At 35.1% G+C, this 19439-nt stretch overlaps 1 protein-coding gene across 3 annotated transcripts in view; it reads right to left on the bottom strand.

Moving 5' to 3' along the window:
* The window catches only part of Helz (helicase with zinc finger), a 152299-nt gene that overhangs the window by 62906 nt on the left and 69954 nt on the right, over positions 1 to 19439 (bottom strand). For 2 of the 3 annotated variants that reach the window (XM_010616799.3, XM_010616800.3), the window contains 5 exons: positions 19040 to 19144; positions 7821 to 7999; positions 4702 to 4820; positions 3274 to 3419; positions 1407 to 1554 (listed from right to left, as the gene is read on the bottom strand). In XM_010616799.3, the coding sequence (XP_010615101.1) occupies positions 1407 to 1554; positions 3274 to 3419; positions 4702 to 4820; positions 7821 to 7999; positions 19040 to 19144 (697 nt within the window). The remainder of the gene's footprint in view (positions 1 to 1406; positions 1555 to 3273; positions 3420 to 4701; positions 4821 to 7820; positions 8000 to 19039; positions 19145 to 19439) is intronic. The other variant, XM_010616801.3, reaches the window with a different exon arrangement.

Below are 19439 nucleotides of genomic sequence, written 5' to 3'. Positions count from 1 at the left end.
AAGCCTGAGGTAAAAAACTATCAATAGTAACACTGAATGTGAGTGGACTGAACAATCCAAAGACAGACTTTCCAGAGGTTTGTAATCCAAATGCAAAACAACAAAGGAGAACCCTAGAGTTATTCTCAGTATTTCAAGTACTTAAAGAAAAGTTTATCTTTTCCTAAAACTAAATGGCACAGACTAACAAAAATGTCAAGTTTCTTGGCTCTAGGCTAAGATTTTATCAAGTGGTACTGATGATTTTCTTGCACTCACTTCCAGCTATAGCGCTCTTACCAGTTTTTGTTTTTGTTTTTGTACTGGTGATTGAACTCAGGACCTTGCGCTTGAGAGGCAGGCGGCAGCACCACTGAGCTAAATGCCCAGCCTCTTACCAAATTTTAAAGGGCAAGATGAGCTGGGTGTGGTGGTACATGCCTATAATCTCAGCACTGAGGGAGGCTGAATGGGAAAATTGAAAGTTTAAGGTCACATTTAGGCAACTCCAGTGAGACCTTGTCTCAAAATAAAAAGGGCTAGGGAGGTACTTCAATGTAAAGGCTTTGGGTTCAATCCCTAATATTGGAGGGGAGACAAGTAGCTGGTATGTAGTAAAAACCATTTCTGTAAATGAAATGAATAAATTGTGAGATTTAAGGTTAGCAGAGCTCAGAGAACAGAAACCATACCCCTAAGGATAACGATGCACTCCTGTCTCCTTTCGGTTTCCTGAAGTCTCTTGCAATGACCAGAACCTTACCCACAGGTTTTGGCTTGCTAGCCCCTAAAGACTTCACCATTATTTTTTTGTCTCCTGCCTGATCTCATGGTCTCTCTGAAAGTTAGAAACTGGAAGAGGACCATATAAGCCAGCACGTGATGGGATAACAAAACCAGTATCTGGGACTGTATGATGCCTTTGGAGCAGAGGGTTCTGCCATAGAAGTCTTACTCATTACAAGTAATACCTCCTTTGAGTATACTCTATAAAATTTAATCAGACTCTGTTTTAGATGTCTACCGATAATGATCTCTATGGGAATAATGTCAATTTTTTAAAAACCAAGTCATGTAGGGGCCAGGGATTTAGGTCAGTGGTTCTGCTGCCTGCCTTGCAAGCACAGGGTCCAGAGTTTAATTCCCAGTACCAAAAATATATGAAATCATGTATTTTGTGTTTTATCACTAAGACAAAAAGTAAATCAATTTTTTGTTTCCTATAGGACACTGATCTTAACATACCACCGTATAAGAATAAATTTAACACTATTTTCATGTACATGAAAAAGGAACAAATAATAAAATGCCAACCCAAAATTTAAAATAAATGCTCAACAAAACCAAACCAAGAGATGTCTCAGAGAATGACCATGAAAATGACTGAGAAAATGTCAACTATATAAAAAAAAAGGAACTATGGATACCTCAGCATTATTATAAAAAGCTGTGCTATTTTTTTCTTGTACATCTTCCCCTCGTGCTGTAAAGAAAGTCAGTGGGTAGAAATCCTTGTGTGCTGGTTGCTTTCCACTGGCCATCAGTTTGCCCTCATAGAAAAGCTCAGAGGTATAACTGCAGAGAAAAGAAAAATTCAAAACTGTAATCTATCATCAAAATAATTCTACCAACCTCCCCCATAAAACTCCAGTCAAATTCTAATAACATAGCTTTATGTCCATGATTACAGTACTTTTAGTCCAAACATTGACTATTTATGATTCTAGTAATTTCTCCAAAAGTAACCATATTAGTAACAAAAGAGAAGGCTACTGGTGTACCACTGGTAAATGGGTTGATTTTGGTAAGGTATGAAGCCAGAATGCAGAAAGAAAAGGAGAAAAGATGACAGTTCAATGCTAGTTGAGACCTTTGTTCTATGAAAAATATACTAACTAGTACACTTTCTTGGTTAATACATACTTCTACTTATATAGATCGCACATTTATACAGTCATTTGCCACCTGACAATGTTTTGGTTAACCTATCGTAGCCATTATAACATCACACTACAATGTGTTGTGTGTTTGGGGTGATGCTGATGTAAACAAACCTACAATGCTGCCAGATGTATAAAAATATAGTTGATACCATCATTTACAGTACATCATACTTGACAATCCTAATAAAGACTGTGTCACTGATTCATGTATGTGATACATTTTACGACTGTTTACTGTAAAACGGTATGCTGTGTTACACCAGCTGAAGCCTGACACAGCTCGTTTATAGCATCTCCTGATGCATCAAAAGGCCAGGTCAGGTGACCGCCACAGACCGTTTAGGTTTGTGTGAGTACACACTAGGATGTCCAGTTATGAAATTCCCAATAACACATTTCAGAGACTATATTCTGTCACTGATGTATGACTACATACAAACATTCAGCCAAGGACAATCAAGCAAAGCATCCACTGCAGGACGTTCAAGGCTTCAACTGTAAAATGAACACTTATCACTGAAAAATATGCCATCTAGTATTTGACTTATTACTGACTAGAGAAATGACTGCCAACAGTAAGAGGAATCACATTTTGAGATACTGGTAAAATATTACATATCCATTGCTTTCAGAGAAACCTAAAAGTGGTCTTCACTTGTGAAACCTCACTGATATTATTAAATTATACTAAACTCTAAAGAAGCTTAAGTTTCTGGTGGGGGTAATGCCAGAAAGAAACACAAAGGGCTTCCAGACTGACACTAATGTTTCTTCAGCTGCATGCTGGTTAGGTGGTCTGTGCTGGGTATGACTGTATTTCAAGGCAGCCTATATTTAAAAGAAGTCCTTACAAAACTTCCTTCCTCCCTCCCTGCCTTATTTCCTTTCCTCCTTTCTTTTTTTTTGAGGGACTGGGAATCAAACTCAGGACCTTTGCTCGCCAGGCAGGGGCCAAGCCATTAAGCTACATAAATCCCCAACCCATTTCTTCCTTTCTTTTAAAATAGATTTTACAATATAGGAAAAGGCAGATAACTATTACAGGGGTTACCAATATATTTATTACAGCATGTATTTTTTTATATAGATTATATAATTTGTCATAGAAAAGTATGTCATAGCCAGTCAAACCTAAATTTTTAGTTCCTACAAATGCCTATTTTGTGAAAAATCACAACTATGATTTTTGGAGTGCTCCTTTAAAAATATAAAATTAAACCTAATTTGCAACATTAAGGACATCACAAAACCTGTTGGGAATAGTCTGTGCCTAGTAAGTAACATGCTGATTTGAGTTCCCCCACAGAGAACACAGAAAGGGTGTGAATCAGAGGGGACAGTTCACACCTACTTGATGATAGCTTCATGGGAGCGGTAGTTCTCACAAAGAAGGATCCTACACGGAAACTCGGCAGGGTAATGCTCATAAAGTCGATCAAGTAATGAAACATGAAGGTTTCTCTCCCTGGCAAATTCACTGTAAACAAAAGGACTGAGCTGTAACAGACAAAGATATAAAGAAAATTTAACACATAAATAGTATTTTCTAAACATAAAAATTCACAATACTAAAACTTCTGAAATACAACATGCTAAATGCTGAAGCACACAAAAAAATCAGTTACATATTTTTATTTTGTTTTGTTTTGGTATGTGAATTGAACTCAGGGCTTCACACTTGCCAGGCAGGCACTATGCCACTGAGCCACATCCCTGGCCCTGCTGTATTTTCTGTGAACCATTTTATTATTATAAGGACCTAGACTACAATTTCTAATTCTTCACAGCAGTATACCAATCCAGAATTTCTACATGTAAGTTTATAAAAGCCTCCTCTAAATGGTAACAAATAGTGGCTGCTTCGGTGACTTCAGGGAGGCATCCCATGCACCACTAGTGGAATCACATCAGTTATTTCACAAAAATTAATCAGTTTTTTAAAATGACATAGAGACTGATTAAAAGATTATTTTTAATAATTAACAAAACTCTCTTGATCTTATAAGGTATAAGGAGTCATTCTAGGTAGGTTATACTTTTTACTGTTAAAGAACAAAATCAAACTACTTCAGGTAAAAGAACAAAACAGATTTTATTCCTCTACATTCATCTTGTTCCTGGACGTCTTGACAGCTTTAATACCATGGAGTTGCAATCTTAAATCAACCAAGGCAGAAAAGAACTCCAAACTGCAACTCTATAAACAGCTATCTTTATAGAAAAACTGCATTTCTCTTTCTTTATATGTAGGTATTCAGATACATAAAATCTGAAATATGCTTCATGATTCTGACTATAATTTTTAACTAAGCTCATTGTTTATTATGATATTAAAAAATTAATCCTTCAAAAATAGGTATTAGAAACAGGGTATTACAATCAGATAATTGTAGGAAGAATAATTTTAATCTGATTTATAAAGAAAGAGGGCTGGGTGTGGTTCAGTGATACAGTGTTAGTTTGACATGCATGAAGCCTTGGTTTATTTTCCAGCAACAAGGGGGAAAATGTCAAATATTCATAATATAGAGAAACAAGCTTCAAATTAATAAACATAAAAACTGATAAATACTGAAAGATTCTCATTCATTCCAAATAATCTAAACAAAAAAGAGTGGTAGAACAGTAATTTTTCTTCATAAATACCAGTATTTTTCACCATTTGTACTGAAATACTTAAACTATAAATGCTTAAACTATAATACACGCATAATTTCATAGCATGCTTTGAAAACTGAATATTAAATATTAAAATGTAATTAAAAGAGAGAGTTCTTACCTGCATGTGATCACCAGCCAAAACAATCCGAGTGCTTTTAGTTGCTAATGCTAGAGGCATAATAGTTTCACACTCCATGGCTTGGGCAGCTTCATCTAATAGAATGTGTGTAAAAAAACCTGGAAAAAATAGGGTAAATACAGTGAAGCATATTATAACAGCAGTAAAGGTAGAAGTAGTTATTTTCTTTTTTTGCTAAGGAGTTTAGTTTGTTCATCTAAGACTTGTAAGTACTTTTAAGGTCTATCCTCAATTTAGATACTCATCAATTTAAACCCTAACTTTAAAAATCAAGGTTGGAAAAAAATGATATTTGTGTAAAGGAAAAGAGCACATTCTAAAAATGATAATAGTATAGTATAAGGGCACGGTATCACATGTCTGTAGTCCCAGCTACTCAAGAGGCTAAGGCAGGAGACTGTTTGAACCTCAGAGTCCAAAGTTGACCTGGGAAAGACAGTGAGACCCCATCTCATGCATATATATGCAAATAAAATATAAACCAGAAATTCTGTTGCCTATTTTCATTAAGTATCATACATAAACTTAACTGCATATGCTATACTTTCATAGCAGACTTGTCCCCACCACTGTCACCACTAACATGTGAGCAATGAGTGTGTAGCTACTTCATGGTGGCCATGATGTCACCAGGTCACAGGAATTTCTCAAGTCCTTCACAATCTTATGAGACCCTTGTCACAACTAGGTCCACTGCTGACCGAAACACTGTTATGTGGTACATGACCAGATACACAGACAGAACCTTTAGATCCTACTGTGTTTTTTTTTTAAAAAATCACTATTCTTCAAAATTAGGGATTGATAATAAATGTCAAATATGTACATTTTTAAATGTTCCCCAGATTAAAAACACCCACAGTAGGAAGCACCTTATTGTCTTGGCTGCTACTACCACTCATCTAGGGGCATGGTGCTGTGTATGGAAGAAAGAGGAAAACAACCCTTGCTCCAAAGACAGGGAAGAGGCAAAAATTTATATGGGGACCCCACTGCCAACTCTTCAGAGTAGGAGGCTCTCTACTGACATAGCAAACGATATAGAGTAGTTTTTCAAAAGAGTGGAAATAAAACCCTCTAGAAGCCTGTGGTAAAATATGTTAACCAGCTTCCTGCGGTTCCTTCCAACTCGTATTTCTATATCTATTGCTATGAATATTGAGAGTTCCAAATAATCTGTGTATAAATTTTCTAATACAACCTGTTTTTAAGCTGAGAACTTTCTAAATCTGACTGGCTGGCAGTAATAAACATCATCCATCAGCCAAACAAATAGCTAGGAGTAAAAATATAACTAAGAATAACTGTCATTTACTTACTGACATACCTAAGCATGATAATGGTCACATGTATTTTTCTATTGAAAATGTGTGTTTTTGTTCTAAATAATTAAGAAAAACTACATAAATGAAGAATCTAACCCCTAGACTGGAAAAATCTGTTTTTATTAGATAACAGATACAGTTAGGCTTCAACTAGGATCTGGATAAATCACGAAATTACTGACTCCTGATTTAGCTAGAAAAAGTAACTTGAACTAATCAAACTGACTTATGTTTGAGTCTTAACTTTCTTATACATAAAATAACTTTCCCTAGGGTTAATAGAATTAAATAAAGTATAAACAATTCCCAGAAGGGCCAAGTTCATTTCCCGTAAATATGATTCTATACTCTTGCTCTTCAAAGCCATCATTTTTTCCTCAAAAAAACCACACTGTCTAAGAGGTTTAGGTTTTTAATTTCTGTGGCAAATATTCAATAATCATAAAGTAATGAGACTGATTATTAGACATAACAAAATTTGAATTTCAAATAAGTGTTGTTCCAGTCAAAGAAGTCACTTGGTACAAAACATAACTCATTCTAGTGGTGCTGTCACTGTTTAAAGTCTTTCTCAGGGCCAGGGATTTAGCTCAGTGGTTCTGCTGCCTGCCTTGCAAGCACAAGACCCGAGTTCAACCCGCAGTACCAAAAACAAACAAACAAAGTTTTTCTAAAACTTTGCTTTTGTAATTGTCCTCACCAGCCAACTATGAGGTGCATGCACAAGAAAATATGTCTCATTATATAGAAGGCATGTCTCTTGTTTTTTTTAAGCCCTAATGATATCGTCCAGTTTGATCACCTACCTTATTCATCTTAAGATACATTTCAAAAAGATTTTGAAGGCTTTCAAAAACTAAATCTATCCCCAATTAAAAAAAAAAAAGGTTGGCCAATAATTCTTCATTTAAGATAAACAGAAGTTTATCTAGAGCCTCCATGCTACCCCTGGGCCAGGTGCCAGGAATGCAAAAGTGAAGAGAAGAGTCTCTACCTTCCAGGGTTTCATTTGTTCAAAAGAATGTCACTGGCTCCTAAAACAATTCCAAAAGGATATGGCAAAAAAGTACAAAGCAATGACAACAATTATAATATGACAGTAATAAATGAATATCCTTCCAAAGATCTACTTTAAAGTGATGCCACTTTTTGATGGCTAAATTCTGTCATATTTTTCAAAACAACCTGTCATCTCATATCAGTATTCATATGAGGCTGATTTTACACAGTTCCAGCACATAAATATAATAATTTTAATAATATATCATAAAAAAAATCTTCTATGATTGTTGGGTCAATACTATATAATGCAAAAGCAATTTAAGACAAAAACTTCAAAAAAATGTAAAAACAACAACACAGTCCAAATTTGAATCCTTCAGATAATCACTGAATAGTGAATTCCAGGTAGGTCTCAACTACATAGTGAAACCCTGTCTCAATAAATAAATAAGTAAATAAATAAGAACCACTTGACCAATTAGAGAACAAATGGAAAAGTAATCACAAAAATGTTTAAACTAGGAGCCAGAGATTTTTTTTCAGTTAAGAGCCACTATGTTTATTTAAGGTTTTATGGGCCCACAAAGTCGTTATTACAACTATTCCACTCAGCTACAAGAGCATAAAAGCATTTATAGATAAGAAATAGTAAATTAGTGAACATGAATGGCTGTGCTCCATCCAATAAAACTATTTACAAAAACGGGTAGTGAGCCAGATTTAGCCTCCTAGCTAGAGTACCAGCCCCGGGGAGACACTGTGTAGGCATACCAGGTTCAAGATCCAACTGACAGAGGTACTGGGAAGTATTCAAAGTAACCACCACCACTCGATGTTTAAGAATATCTTCCTTCTGTGGCATCTGAAAGGTGGAATGTGCGCTTGAGATCAAACAATACTGATGGACAACTGGGTGGACAGTCTTCACCCAGCGATTTCGGAAATAAACCCTATAAAAGAAGATTAATAGGTCAATTTACATTTATTAATATCTTAACATCATCTGATTAAAATATTAACATTGTTATTTTAAGACTATAATATCTAGAAATTAACAAAAAATCTATTGTCAATCCTCTACAGATTAGAAATCTGACATATCACTACATCCATTATTGCTGCCCCTTAGCAAAACAAAAGATTTAAGCAAAAAGTATAGGTACTACCACAAAATAAATAATTATTTTAAAGTATTCAGACTAAACTTACATTAGAAATGATATACACAAAGATGAGTGTTACAAGCATTAAAATTTTTAAGTTAAATATCTTTCCATTGTGGAATTACTTTTTTCTAGGACATCTTACAAAAACATATTAACTCCTATTTTAATTATTTATGCTAATAAAAATATGACAATATAATAGAAATTCAAAAGTTTTGGCATTTTAACTTTAGAAAAAAAAAAATGGGAGTACTGGGGACTGATCCCAGGGCCTTTGCATTGAGTTATATACCAAACCCTTTGTTTAGTTTTTATTTTGAGACAAAGTCTTGCTAAGTTGACCAGGCTGAGATCAAACTTGTGATCCTCCTGCCTCAGCCTCCCATAGTGCTGGACTTACAGGGCTGTATCACCATGACCAGCTACAAAATATCTTATACTGGTGTCTAAACAGACCTCTGTCTGAGGTTCTAGAAATTTAAAAATAAATTTAAATTTTGGGCCAGGGATTTAGCCCAGTGGTTTCACTGCCTGCCTCGCAAGTGCAAGGTCCCAAAATCAATCCCCAAAATTTTTTTTAATTTTGAACAATCAGAAAGCCTTACAGACTGAAAATCTTGAGAAAGTGTATCTTTTCCATTCAACAGAAAAATGCTAATAGGCACGATACTGTAGACTACAAAGATAGTACAGAAATGACTCAACCATCCACCCATCCATCTCTAATGCACTCGTATAACAAAGATCTATTGGGTATCTAGTATGTTACAGCACAGAGGAAGAATACATAGGGCTTGAGAATATCACAAAGGCTTTGGCTTTACATTGAGTTTAATGAAAAACTATCAGAATTTGACAAAGCAGTTATGACTTAAGTGACATAACTTGTTAAAGGACTGGACCACTCCCCCACACTTGGAGGGAGGGTTACACTTCAATGTGCTAGTGATGTTTAACAATCCACTTTGGGGAGGGAGCTGGGTGGTAATGTTTGCTGACTTACGTGGTGTAAAAACTACAACCATGGATACTAGCATGGTCACCCATATGACATCACTGAACATGGATAGGGGAAGAAGATATGGACATGATCAGCTCTCACAAGCCATTACAAGTTGGCTCCAACACATCATTGAGGTAGAAGCAGGAGATCAGCTGAGTTACTGCAAGGATCTGGAAAAGAGAAGCGGCCTGGACTAGGATGGTAGCAGTGGAGATCTGATGATGGACAGATTCACTTGATGCCTTTTTTGAGACAAGGTCGCACTGATTCAGGCTGGCCTTGAATTCACTATGTAGCCCAGTCTGGCCTCCAATTTGATCCTCCTATCTCAGCCTCCCAAGTGCTGGAATTACAGGGTGGTGCCACCACCCCTGCCTAGATTTACTATAAATTTTTCAAATAATGCAAACAGAATTTACTGATGAACTAGAGATAAAATTTAAGAGAAGGAAAAGATTCCATGCTTTTTTTCATAAAGGTGGTGAAATAGAGAAACAATTCAGGTGGAATTTTGAATTCTGTTTTGGACACATTCAGTAGACATCCAATGAAGAAACCTGAAAGCAGAACAATATACGGAGTTGAGGAGAATGCCTGGGTCAAGTGGTATGTAACTGGGATAATACTAAACCTTGAGAATACATGAAACCACCTGGAGATAAAAAAGAAACTAGAGGAAAGAGTAACAGATGGACTGCCCCAATATTGGGAAAAAAAGTGGCATACATTCAAGTGACTGGGAAGGAACAGTCTCTGAAATAGAGAATTGAGGAGAGTGTGGAGTATTGGATGCAAAATAAAGAGTTTCATGAAAAAAAACAAAGCTGAGTGTGGCACAAACCTATAATCCAGGAAGCTGAGGCAGGAGGATAATATGAGGCCAGGCTGAACTACACATTGAGACTTTGTCTGGGTGGGGGAGAGATGGGGGGCAGGAGAGAGGGACAGAGGGAAAAACGGGGAGAGAGGGAAAGAGAGGGAGAGAGAGGTCAAAAGCTGCTCAGAAGCTGAATAAAATGAGAATTTACCACGAGGCTTAGCAACAAGAAAACCACTGCTGACTACAAAACAATAGTTTCAGGGTAGAAACAGAGACCTGACTAGCTTAAATTCACTTAAGAGAACAAGAGAGAAAGTAGAACCAAGGAGTACAACCATTTAAGTTTTGCTTAAAGGAATGAAGATAAGGTCTCTTATGTTTTTAAAATACTGCAATAGAAAAGGATACAGGAGAGGAAAAGCTATACAGAGAGAAAAGAATGAGAGCCCATTTACACATGGACAGGTGGGTCTTACAAAGAAAGGAGAATGGATTAAGACAAATGGGGAAGGACTGTGGATGTAGCTCAGTGGCACTCTGCCTAGAACCTGACTTGATCCCAGTAAGTGGGGAGGGGATAAAAAGGGAAGTAGTTTTCAGCAGATTCAAGATGGAAGACCCCATAAAGTGAAATTATGCACATTCTCTTCTGACTGCTTCTAATCCTTCAGTGAAATTACAAAGATTACCAGCTGGTGGTTATTTTCACTATTATTTCTTTTAGATAGTTAAGAAAACTGAAGCCCAAAGGGCTTACAGCCAGGGCTCAAATCTGTGTTCCTACCGTCTAAGTCACATTTCTTATTTCCAATATGGATTTAACAATTCAAACACTCCAGAATTTGGGGAAACCAAATGAAATAACACATACACAATATGCAGCACAATATTTAACAACAACAAACAGAAGTCCTTGGGCCGGGGATTTAGCTCAGTGGTTCCACCACCTGCCTCCCAAGTACGAGGACCCAAATTCTGATCCCTGGTATGGTACCCCCCTAAAAAAAAACCCAAAAGCCCTCCACTTCCCTTCACCCATAGCAAAGTTGAAACTAAAATGATTATTTCCAATACTCAGCTGATAACCAATACACATTACACAAATGCAAAAAGTGACACTAAGATATCTAAGACAGATTAGGGTATGGCAAAACATGCTAGGTAAGTAGGCATGACCGGTTAATTACAAAACCCAGGACACATGCACAGAGCAGTTCCCAAATCCCTGCATGTGGACTTCTCCTGAGAACTCCAGCAGGCTTTCCATAGAATGGCCTAGACCTGACATCAGCCTGAGAACTTGGTGATACAAAAAGGACCATCCACACTGAGTTCTGCTATTGTGTTCAACCTTCCATGTGACCTGCCCTCATGCTGTCTTATGTACTTCTTTTCCTACTTTCACTTGACCCAAACTTGCTCTACAGAGCCTATTTCTTTTCCTACCTTTAATAAAACTTTTGCTACCATTTGTCCTTGTCTTGACCAATTCTTGGCTTAGGACAAAAAGAACCTAGAAACCACCCCCAGAAGGAGGCTCCAGCAGCCTCAAACCTAGTTAACAGTATGAATATAAACAGCCAAACTAATTAAGATTTGTTTTCTACTTCATTCAGAAGTATAGAGTGTGAGATGTTATTTTATTCAATAAGCTATTATCTGAAACAAAGGTACTTTTTACTAGACTTTGGGGAAAAATAGGAAGATCTACAGCATAGTGTCCCATCAGCCTAAAATTTCACTAAGAATTTCCTTTTCTCCATGGTCCACCAGTTGTTACTAGGTTGTTTTTTCTCATGTTAATGGTTCTCAGTTTTAAAGATTCTATATTTATTTGACTAGAGAAAGCTAACAAATTATTTTTGCAAACAAAGCAAAAGTTTTAAAAATTCTTTTTATTATCTAATATGATTATTATATAGCTTGTTTTTCTTTTCTAAACACTGGAATTGTTATATTAAATCTTAACTAACTAATTAAAAGCTATTCCTTAAATATTTATTTTTAAGAAAACATTAGTATGTAAACTAGTACGATCATTACAAAAATCAGTATATTTCTCAAAGAACTGAAATTAGAAACTCCATATGACCTAGCTATTATCCTTCTAAGTATCTTCCCCAAAGAGCTTAAGTCATCACATTACAATGATACATGCATGCCAATGTTTCTAGCACAATTTGTAAAAAACTAAATCCAGGAAGCAACCTATATATCCATCAACAGATGACTGGATAAAGAAAAGGTGGTATCCATATATAATGGGATACTACTCAGCTATAAAGAATGACAAATTTGACACTGTAGAGAAATAGATGCACCTGGAAAATATAATATTGAGTGAAGTAAACCAGACACACAAGCTTAAATACCATGTGATCTCTCATGTGAGTGAAGTAAAAACAAAAATAATAAAAGATGTATAGGAGACAAGGGGATGGATCTCTTGCAATAGGGAAGGAGTTCAAGAGAACAAGGGCAAAGGGTAAGGAGAAAGGGAAGGGGAAATAAGTAGAAAATCTGCCATGTACAGGAACCTAATAACTTCAATAAATGTGCACATTATATGCCATAACATAAGCTAAAATTAATAGTATCAACATGAATAAAAATTGGGCTGGGGAATTAGAAGAGGAGGAGGGGGTAGGGAAAAGGAAGGGGATTAAAAAAAAAAAAAAAAAGAAGAAGGGCTGGATGTGGTGGTGCACATCTGTAATCCCAGCAGTTTGGAGGCTGAGGCAGGAGGATTGCTGTGACTTTGAGACCAGCCTGGGCTACATAGTGAGTTCCAGGTCAGTCTCAACTACATAGTGAGACCCTGTCTCAAAAAAAAAAAAAAAAAAAAAAAAAAGAAAGAAAGAAAGCAGTATTATGTACATGTACCCACTCCCCAAGAAGACTATAAACTACATGTACTACAAAAGTACTAATAAAATAAAAACATTTTAAAAAGAAAAATGTTAGTATAAAGTTGGTGACCTTTTTAAATTAAAAAATCATATAAAAATGTTTTAATCCTTCAAGACAAAGTAGAATTAAATTCATTTTTCCCATTTTCCTTCAAGTCCATGCTTTTGGTTCAAGGGAAAACATACTCACTATAGATATAGATACTCTAGAAATGACAGAAGAATTACACTCTCTACTCTTTATAAGATCACTTTTTTCAAAAGATAAAAAATAAGCGCTGGTTCATTTGGAAACACCTCTAGCTGCCTCAAAGATAGTCATGAAATGCATCCTAAAGACTATTAATCCTATTCTACTTGTCTAAATACTCAATTTACCAGTAAGCAAATATTAAAGGAAAACTACAAAATTCAGAGCCACAATTTCGAACAAGAATTTTATTCATCCCCAAGCTAAAGCATTCATTAAATATGACTGTAGAACTAAGGCAGTTTTAGAAATCCAAAGCTCAAAAATGTCTCTTATTTACTTCAGAAGAGGTGAAAATACTATTGTTTGTATGAAAAGATATGCACAATAACAGCAAGGCAGAAAATCAAAAGAGAAGACCTAAGATCCACAAAGTGAAATTTAGTATAGGAGAGGAGAAAAAGAAGAAATTCTCAAGATGATGACAAAAAGAGGTGTCAGGATAACAACAAAAAATACTTCAGAAAAGAGACATAAGTTAAACACAAGAAGGTGGTCTCCAGGAGAAAAAAATGGCATTGATAAATCATCTAAGGGTTTTGACAATGTAGAAAGTTGTTCTGTTAGGCAGAGTTATTTATGATATAAAGATCTGATCATATTGTCTAGAAAATGAAGCAAATGAAATAAGCAAGTAAATAAGGATTACAGATGCTAGAACAAAAACAAAAAAGCATATAAAAGGAAATATTATTTGTTAGGAGCAAAAACTTTAAAATATCATTATAAAGAAAACACTAAAAATGAAATTACCTTAATAGTCAAAAAGATCTACAACCAAATTAAGATATAATAGTTTATATATGCCAATTATAGAGAAGTAGAAATAAATACCAGAAGAAACAACTGAAGGAGTCAAAATTATTTGTTCTTCATGTTTGACAGGTATGTTTGATTTAAAAATACGACTTTCTTATAAATGTAAATACTAATCTAAAACAAAGGTTAATTATTTGTGTCATTATAGGTAAAATAAATTGCCAATATTTGAATTTAACCTCTCAATTACAGATGGCTTTTTAAAATTAAAATGTTTAATCAGATCAGTAAAGCAGAATTTACTTTCAAATAGTACCTCATTTTACAAACTATCTGCTATGATTCCACTCATAACTCATATTTGGCTGGTGAGATTGTAATTTTTATTTTCTACTATGTGCTTTTCTATATTTTCCTCAATGAATATTTCACTGTAATAAAGGAAAGATTGGGTTTTCAAATTACTTGTTAACTAACTCCAAAAAACTACTTCATTCTCCAAGAGAAGAAAATTAAGTTCTAGGGCTGGGGCTTTAGCTCAGTGGTTTTGCTGCCTGCCTTGCAAGTGCAAGGACCCGAGTTTGATCCCTGGTACCAAAAAAAAGAAAAAGAAAAGAAAATTAAGTTCTAAATCTACTACTTTTTCAAGTATTTTCCTTATGCTTCCAGTTTTTTTTATTCATTAATTTTATTGGTACATTTCAGGTATACAATATGATGACATTCATCATTGGGAATTTGTACCTTTACATGATGTATCTTGGTTATTATTTTTTTCCTCATTCCTCTGCCCTCCCTTCAACCGCCCCACCCTTCCCCATTTACAAAGACTGTTTCCATTTTTCCCTTTTCTCCTATTTATTCCTTTCCCTTCTTTCCTTTCCCCTACCCCTCCCATTTCCTCTTCTCCTTTGGACCTTTTCTTCATATTTCACATTATCTATTATACATTTTTTGTTCTTATTTACACTTTTAGTTTCTCACACCAGAGAAACTATTCAGTATTTAAACGTGTGTCCTATTTAATTTCAGTTAAGAGTATGACCTCAATGTGCATTCTTTTAGCTATAAATGTCTCGTTTCTCCTTCTTTATGACTGAATTGTACTCCATTTTATTTTAAAAATTTTTTTTCTTTACCCAGTCTCCAACTGATGAGCATCTGGGCTGTTTACAAGATTTAGCTATTACAAACTGTGCTGCCATGAACATGGTTGTGCATATATCACTATGGTATGATTCTGTTCTTTTGGGAAGATAACAAGCAGAGGAACAGCTGGGTCAAATGGGACCTCTAATCCTAGTTCTCTGAAGTATCTCCATACTTACTTCCACAGTGCGTTGTACGAGCCTGCACTCCCACCAACAATGGAGAAGGGTTCCTTTTTCCCTACAACCACCCACAGCATTTGTTATACTTTCATTTTGTAAAATATTTAAGGTGGACACTGTCAAGAAGGTCATTTAAAACACATCTAATGTTTTTCAAAATCCGAGAATTGTTAGTGGTAACACTTTTAAGCTTGTAGTATAAAAATGGGGCTAGGAGTATGGCTCAGTAATTGAGCACTTCCCTGGAAGTGAGGCTCTGACATGAAGAGGGAATAATGTGTGTGTGTGTGTGTGTGTGTGTGTGTGTGTGTGTGTGTATGTGTGTGTACATACATATAGAAGATAACAATTAATTTATATAATTTCTAGAAGCAAGCTAATATATATATATATCCCATATGATTTGCTGTGGCTCATTCTTTTTTTTTTTTTTTTTGGTACCAGTGACTGAACTCAGGACCTTGCTCTTGCGAGGCAGGCAACAGAACCACTGAGCTAAATCCCCAGCCCCTATCCCATATGATTTATGATTCTTAAAATAGAAGATAGTCTGGTAATACGTAACTTTAATTCAATGGAATCCTATTAATGTACTGAATTCATATACACTAAATAAAAACTCAGTATGTTATGAAGACACTAACAATTGACTTGATCTCAGAAAAAAATCTCCTTTAAGACCTATTTAAAAACAACAAATTATGGGCCGGGGATTTAGCTCAGCGGTTCAGTGGCCTGTCTTGCAAGCGCAAGGACCTGAGTTCATTCCCAGTACCAAAAAATAAAAAAATAAAAACAACAAATGCCTTCAAATCTATCTACAATGCAACAAATGCACATTTTCTCCAAAAATGACTTCTCCCCAAGTTATAACTTCTGCCAGGAACAGATACTGATCCTAAGAATCGTAAACGGAAAGAAACTGTGTGTATGGAATATATTCCATTTTAAAGTCTCCTATCACTAAATAAAGTAAAAATAGGAAGTACATGTCACCTAAAATGATTTCTAAATCATTCTAAATCATCTCCATCCCAAATTTTTTTTTTTTTTTCGGTTTTTTGAGAAAGGGTCTCACTATGTAGTTCAGACTGCTCTGGAACTCACTGTGTAGCCCAGGCTGGTCTCAAACTCACAGTGATCCTCCTGCCTCAGCCTCCCGAGTGCTGGGATTACAGGCGTGCGCCACCACGCCCGACTTCCAAATTATTTTTAGCTTTTCAAATTCTGACAAATACAAGAATTTTACAAATTTTAAACCAGGCATGGTGGCACACGCCTATAATATTAGCACTCAAGGAAGCTGAGTCAGGACCACAAGTTTAAGCCCAGCCTAGGCAACTTCTGTGACTTAGGGAGATCCTGTCTAAAAATTTTTAAAATAAAAACAGCATGGGGATGTAGCTTAGTGTGAAGGCTCTGGGCTCAATCCCCAGTACTAAAAAGCAAACAAAGAAAAATAATCATCCAGTGTATACCTAAAAATATTTACTACTGTATTTATTCTGACTATTCTCCATTGTAACATTTTCCAAGGCTGGGTCTAGGCTGTATGTCACTCCGAAGACATCAAACTCTTCACCAGTTTTACTCCCTAGAGACATTCATTCTCACTCGTGGTCAAACATAGACACTTGGTGCCCTCTTGTGTTCCTTCCCTTGCACCGTGGAACTAATCAGATAAAGGTGATCTCCCCAGAGCAATAAATAACCCTAAATATTCTTCACTCCATCTCCCAAACCTGTTGTTGTTCATAAGGAAAATTACAAATTAATCTGAGCAAAGGTAATAATAGATGGCGTTAATATATCCTAAGAATTCAAAGCATTAATCTTTCTAGGAAATATATTTGTAACTTAACACCTTTCCCAAAGAGAAAGGCTATAGCAAAATTGTAGGTTTTCACATAGAAAATAGGTTTTTTCTCATTTATTTCATTACTCAAAAAAATAACATGAAACTTGGATTTGAATATATCTGAATATTTTTGTATCTTAGACTGAACCACTCTCGAGGTTTATAGAGATGTGATCTTCGGCTTAGAGACAATATTCTGTATTAGGATCTCTACCACTATCACATTACTCTACTAGAACACAACTTTTATTCTACATGTTTAGATGCACTACATGTTAGATAACCTCAAAAAACATTTTTATATAGAAATAACTAATCATAACCTAACAAAAGATGTATTGTAATGTTCATCTACGACAACCCTACCATCCTCAAATGTCAAATTACCTATGCTAAGTGGACCAAGATTTGATGGGGCTTTATTCCACTGTTTCCAAGCCAAGCACTATATGATAAACTGAAACTATCATGTTTCCTATGCAACACACGCTCAACACACAAACACATCACTCAACACACAACAGCCTATCTCCATTAGAGTAAAAACACTTATGGCAAAAATGCTAGCTATTCAATTTTCACTTATGAGCCAAAAAAATAAAAAAGATTTGAATCTGAAGTGAACAAAGTAGTTAAGACTATAAAGTGACGTAAACTAGTTATTAGTGAAGTTATTCTTCACAAATATTTTCATACCATATTTTCACCTACAGCAATTAATTACATTTAAGATTTTCTTATTAAATAGAACTGGATTTTACTTCTTTCTGCCTCAATTTGTCTTCTAAAATGAAAACAAAATTTAACAACAAAATCTGTTAACAGGCCACACTACTTTTTTCTCTCCTTTTTAAAAAATCCAATTCAAAAATCATTTAGATGACTTTGATTATGGTTATTAAAGAACTAAATAGCAATATTTCACTTTTCCATCCCTAGGCTCAACCAGAAAAAAAAGTGAGTGAATCACGTGGTTAGAAATTATCTATGGATAATGCTAATTTGTTTTGTTTTGTTTTGGGTTTTTTTTGAGACAAGGTCTCAGTTGAGACTGCCCTGGAACTCACTATGGTAGCCCAGGCTGGTCTCGAACTCTCAGCAATCCTCCTGCCTCAGCCTCCTGAGTGCTGGGATTATAGGCGTGCGCCACCATGCCTGGCTAGACAATACTAATTTAAACCTAGGCCATGACATATTAGTTTGTAAAATGGCAAAACTAAGTATTAATTCATATAATAATGAAAGCAAATGGTATAGTACATAACCACTTAATGACTCTTGTTTTCTGAAGAAAAGGATTTTTATTCCCCAAACCCTGTATTTAAATATATCTAGAGTGTCTAAATATACTCAGATGACATTTCTGTATCAATGTAAAATTTTCTTTGATACTTGTAGTAGCAAAAAGTTGTAAATGTCAATTACTTTTAGTTACAGAATTTCAGTATTTCACACTTTTCTAACATGTAGCTTTCAAGAAATTACGTGCATAGTCAGTCAAATTTTACTTCCAGAAAGAACTGTCATTGCATGACTACTCTGCCATGCAAATTATGTTACAATTTTAATTAATTTGACTTACATTAATCATATTGTTTTTAGTATACTAATGTTTAGAGATTCATATCAAAATCTACTCAAATTTTAACAACATTTTACATATGAAACTTAAAAAAGGATGTCTTTTTTCAGTTCTTAATGTTAAAGAAATGATCAAATTCTTTTATATTTTGCTTAATTTAAATGATTTCTTTAAAAGATGTATAACCTCTAAATGCCAATGCACAGTTAAAGATTTTGGTATTTCCAAAGTTACTAAACCAAAGAAAGTTACAGACACCTTTTCTTAAGAATAACAAAGTATGACAGATACATAATAAGCCTTTAAAAATACCTGAGAGGTCTCGCCTGGGGATTGCCTGCTTCTACATATGGATGTAAATAATCCTTTATGTAGAGATCAGCAGCACTATTAGAATGGGTGCAAATGAGAATCCTGCTGAAATAAATGGTGCAAATAAAAAGAATGATAAAACACAAAACTATTCAAGCAATATAATACCAAAAAAAAAAGTAGTGGCCGTCTTAATAGTATACATTCAACTACTCAGCACTCATATTATTCAATAATGCCTTTAGAAAATTATAGTCAATATAAGCTTAAAAATAACTTCCCCCATGTTATTTTTAAATCTACATATTAAAAAGTATACCTTTAAACCCAGCTCTTTGGGCTCTAACATGTAACGGATTCCTTAGCACATTTTTAAGTTTTGATGGCTATTTATTATTTT

Source organism: Fukomys damarensis, unplaced genomic scaffold (assembly GCF_012274545.1).
Source record: "Fukomys damarensis isolate Sample0158 unplaced genomic scaffold, DMR_v1.0_HiC HiC_scaffold_23, whole genome shotgun sequence".
NCBI lineage: Eukaryota > Metazoa > Chordata > Mammalia > Rodentia > Bathyergidae > Fukomys > Fukomys damarensis.
Note: the sequence above shows the minus strand (reverse complement) of the source record. Positions and strands in the feature narration are given on the sequence as shown.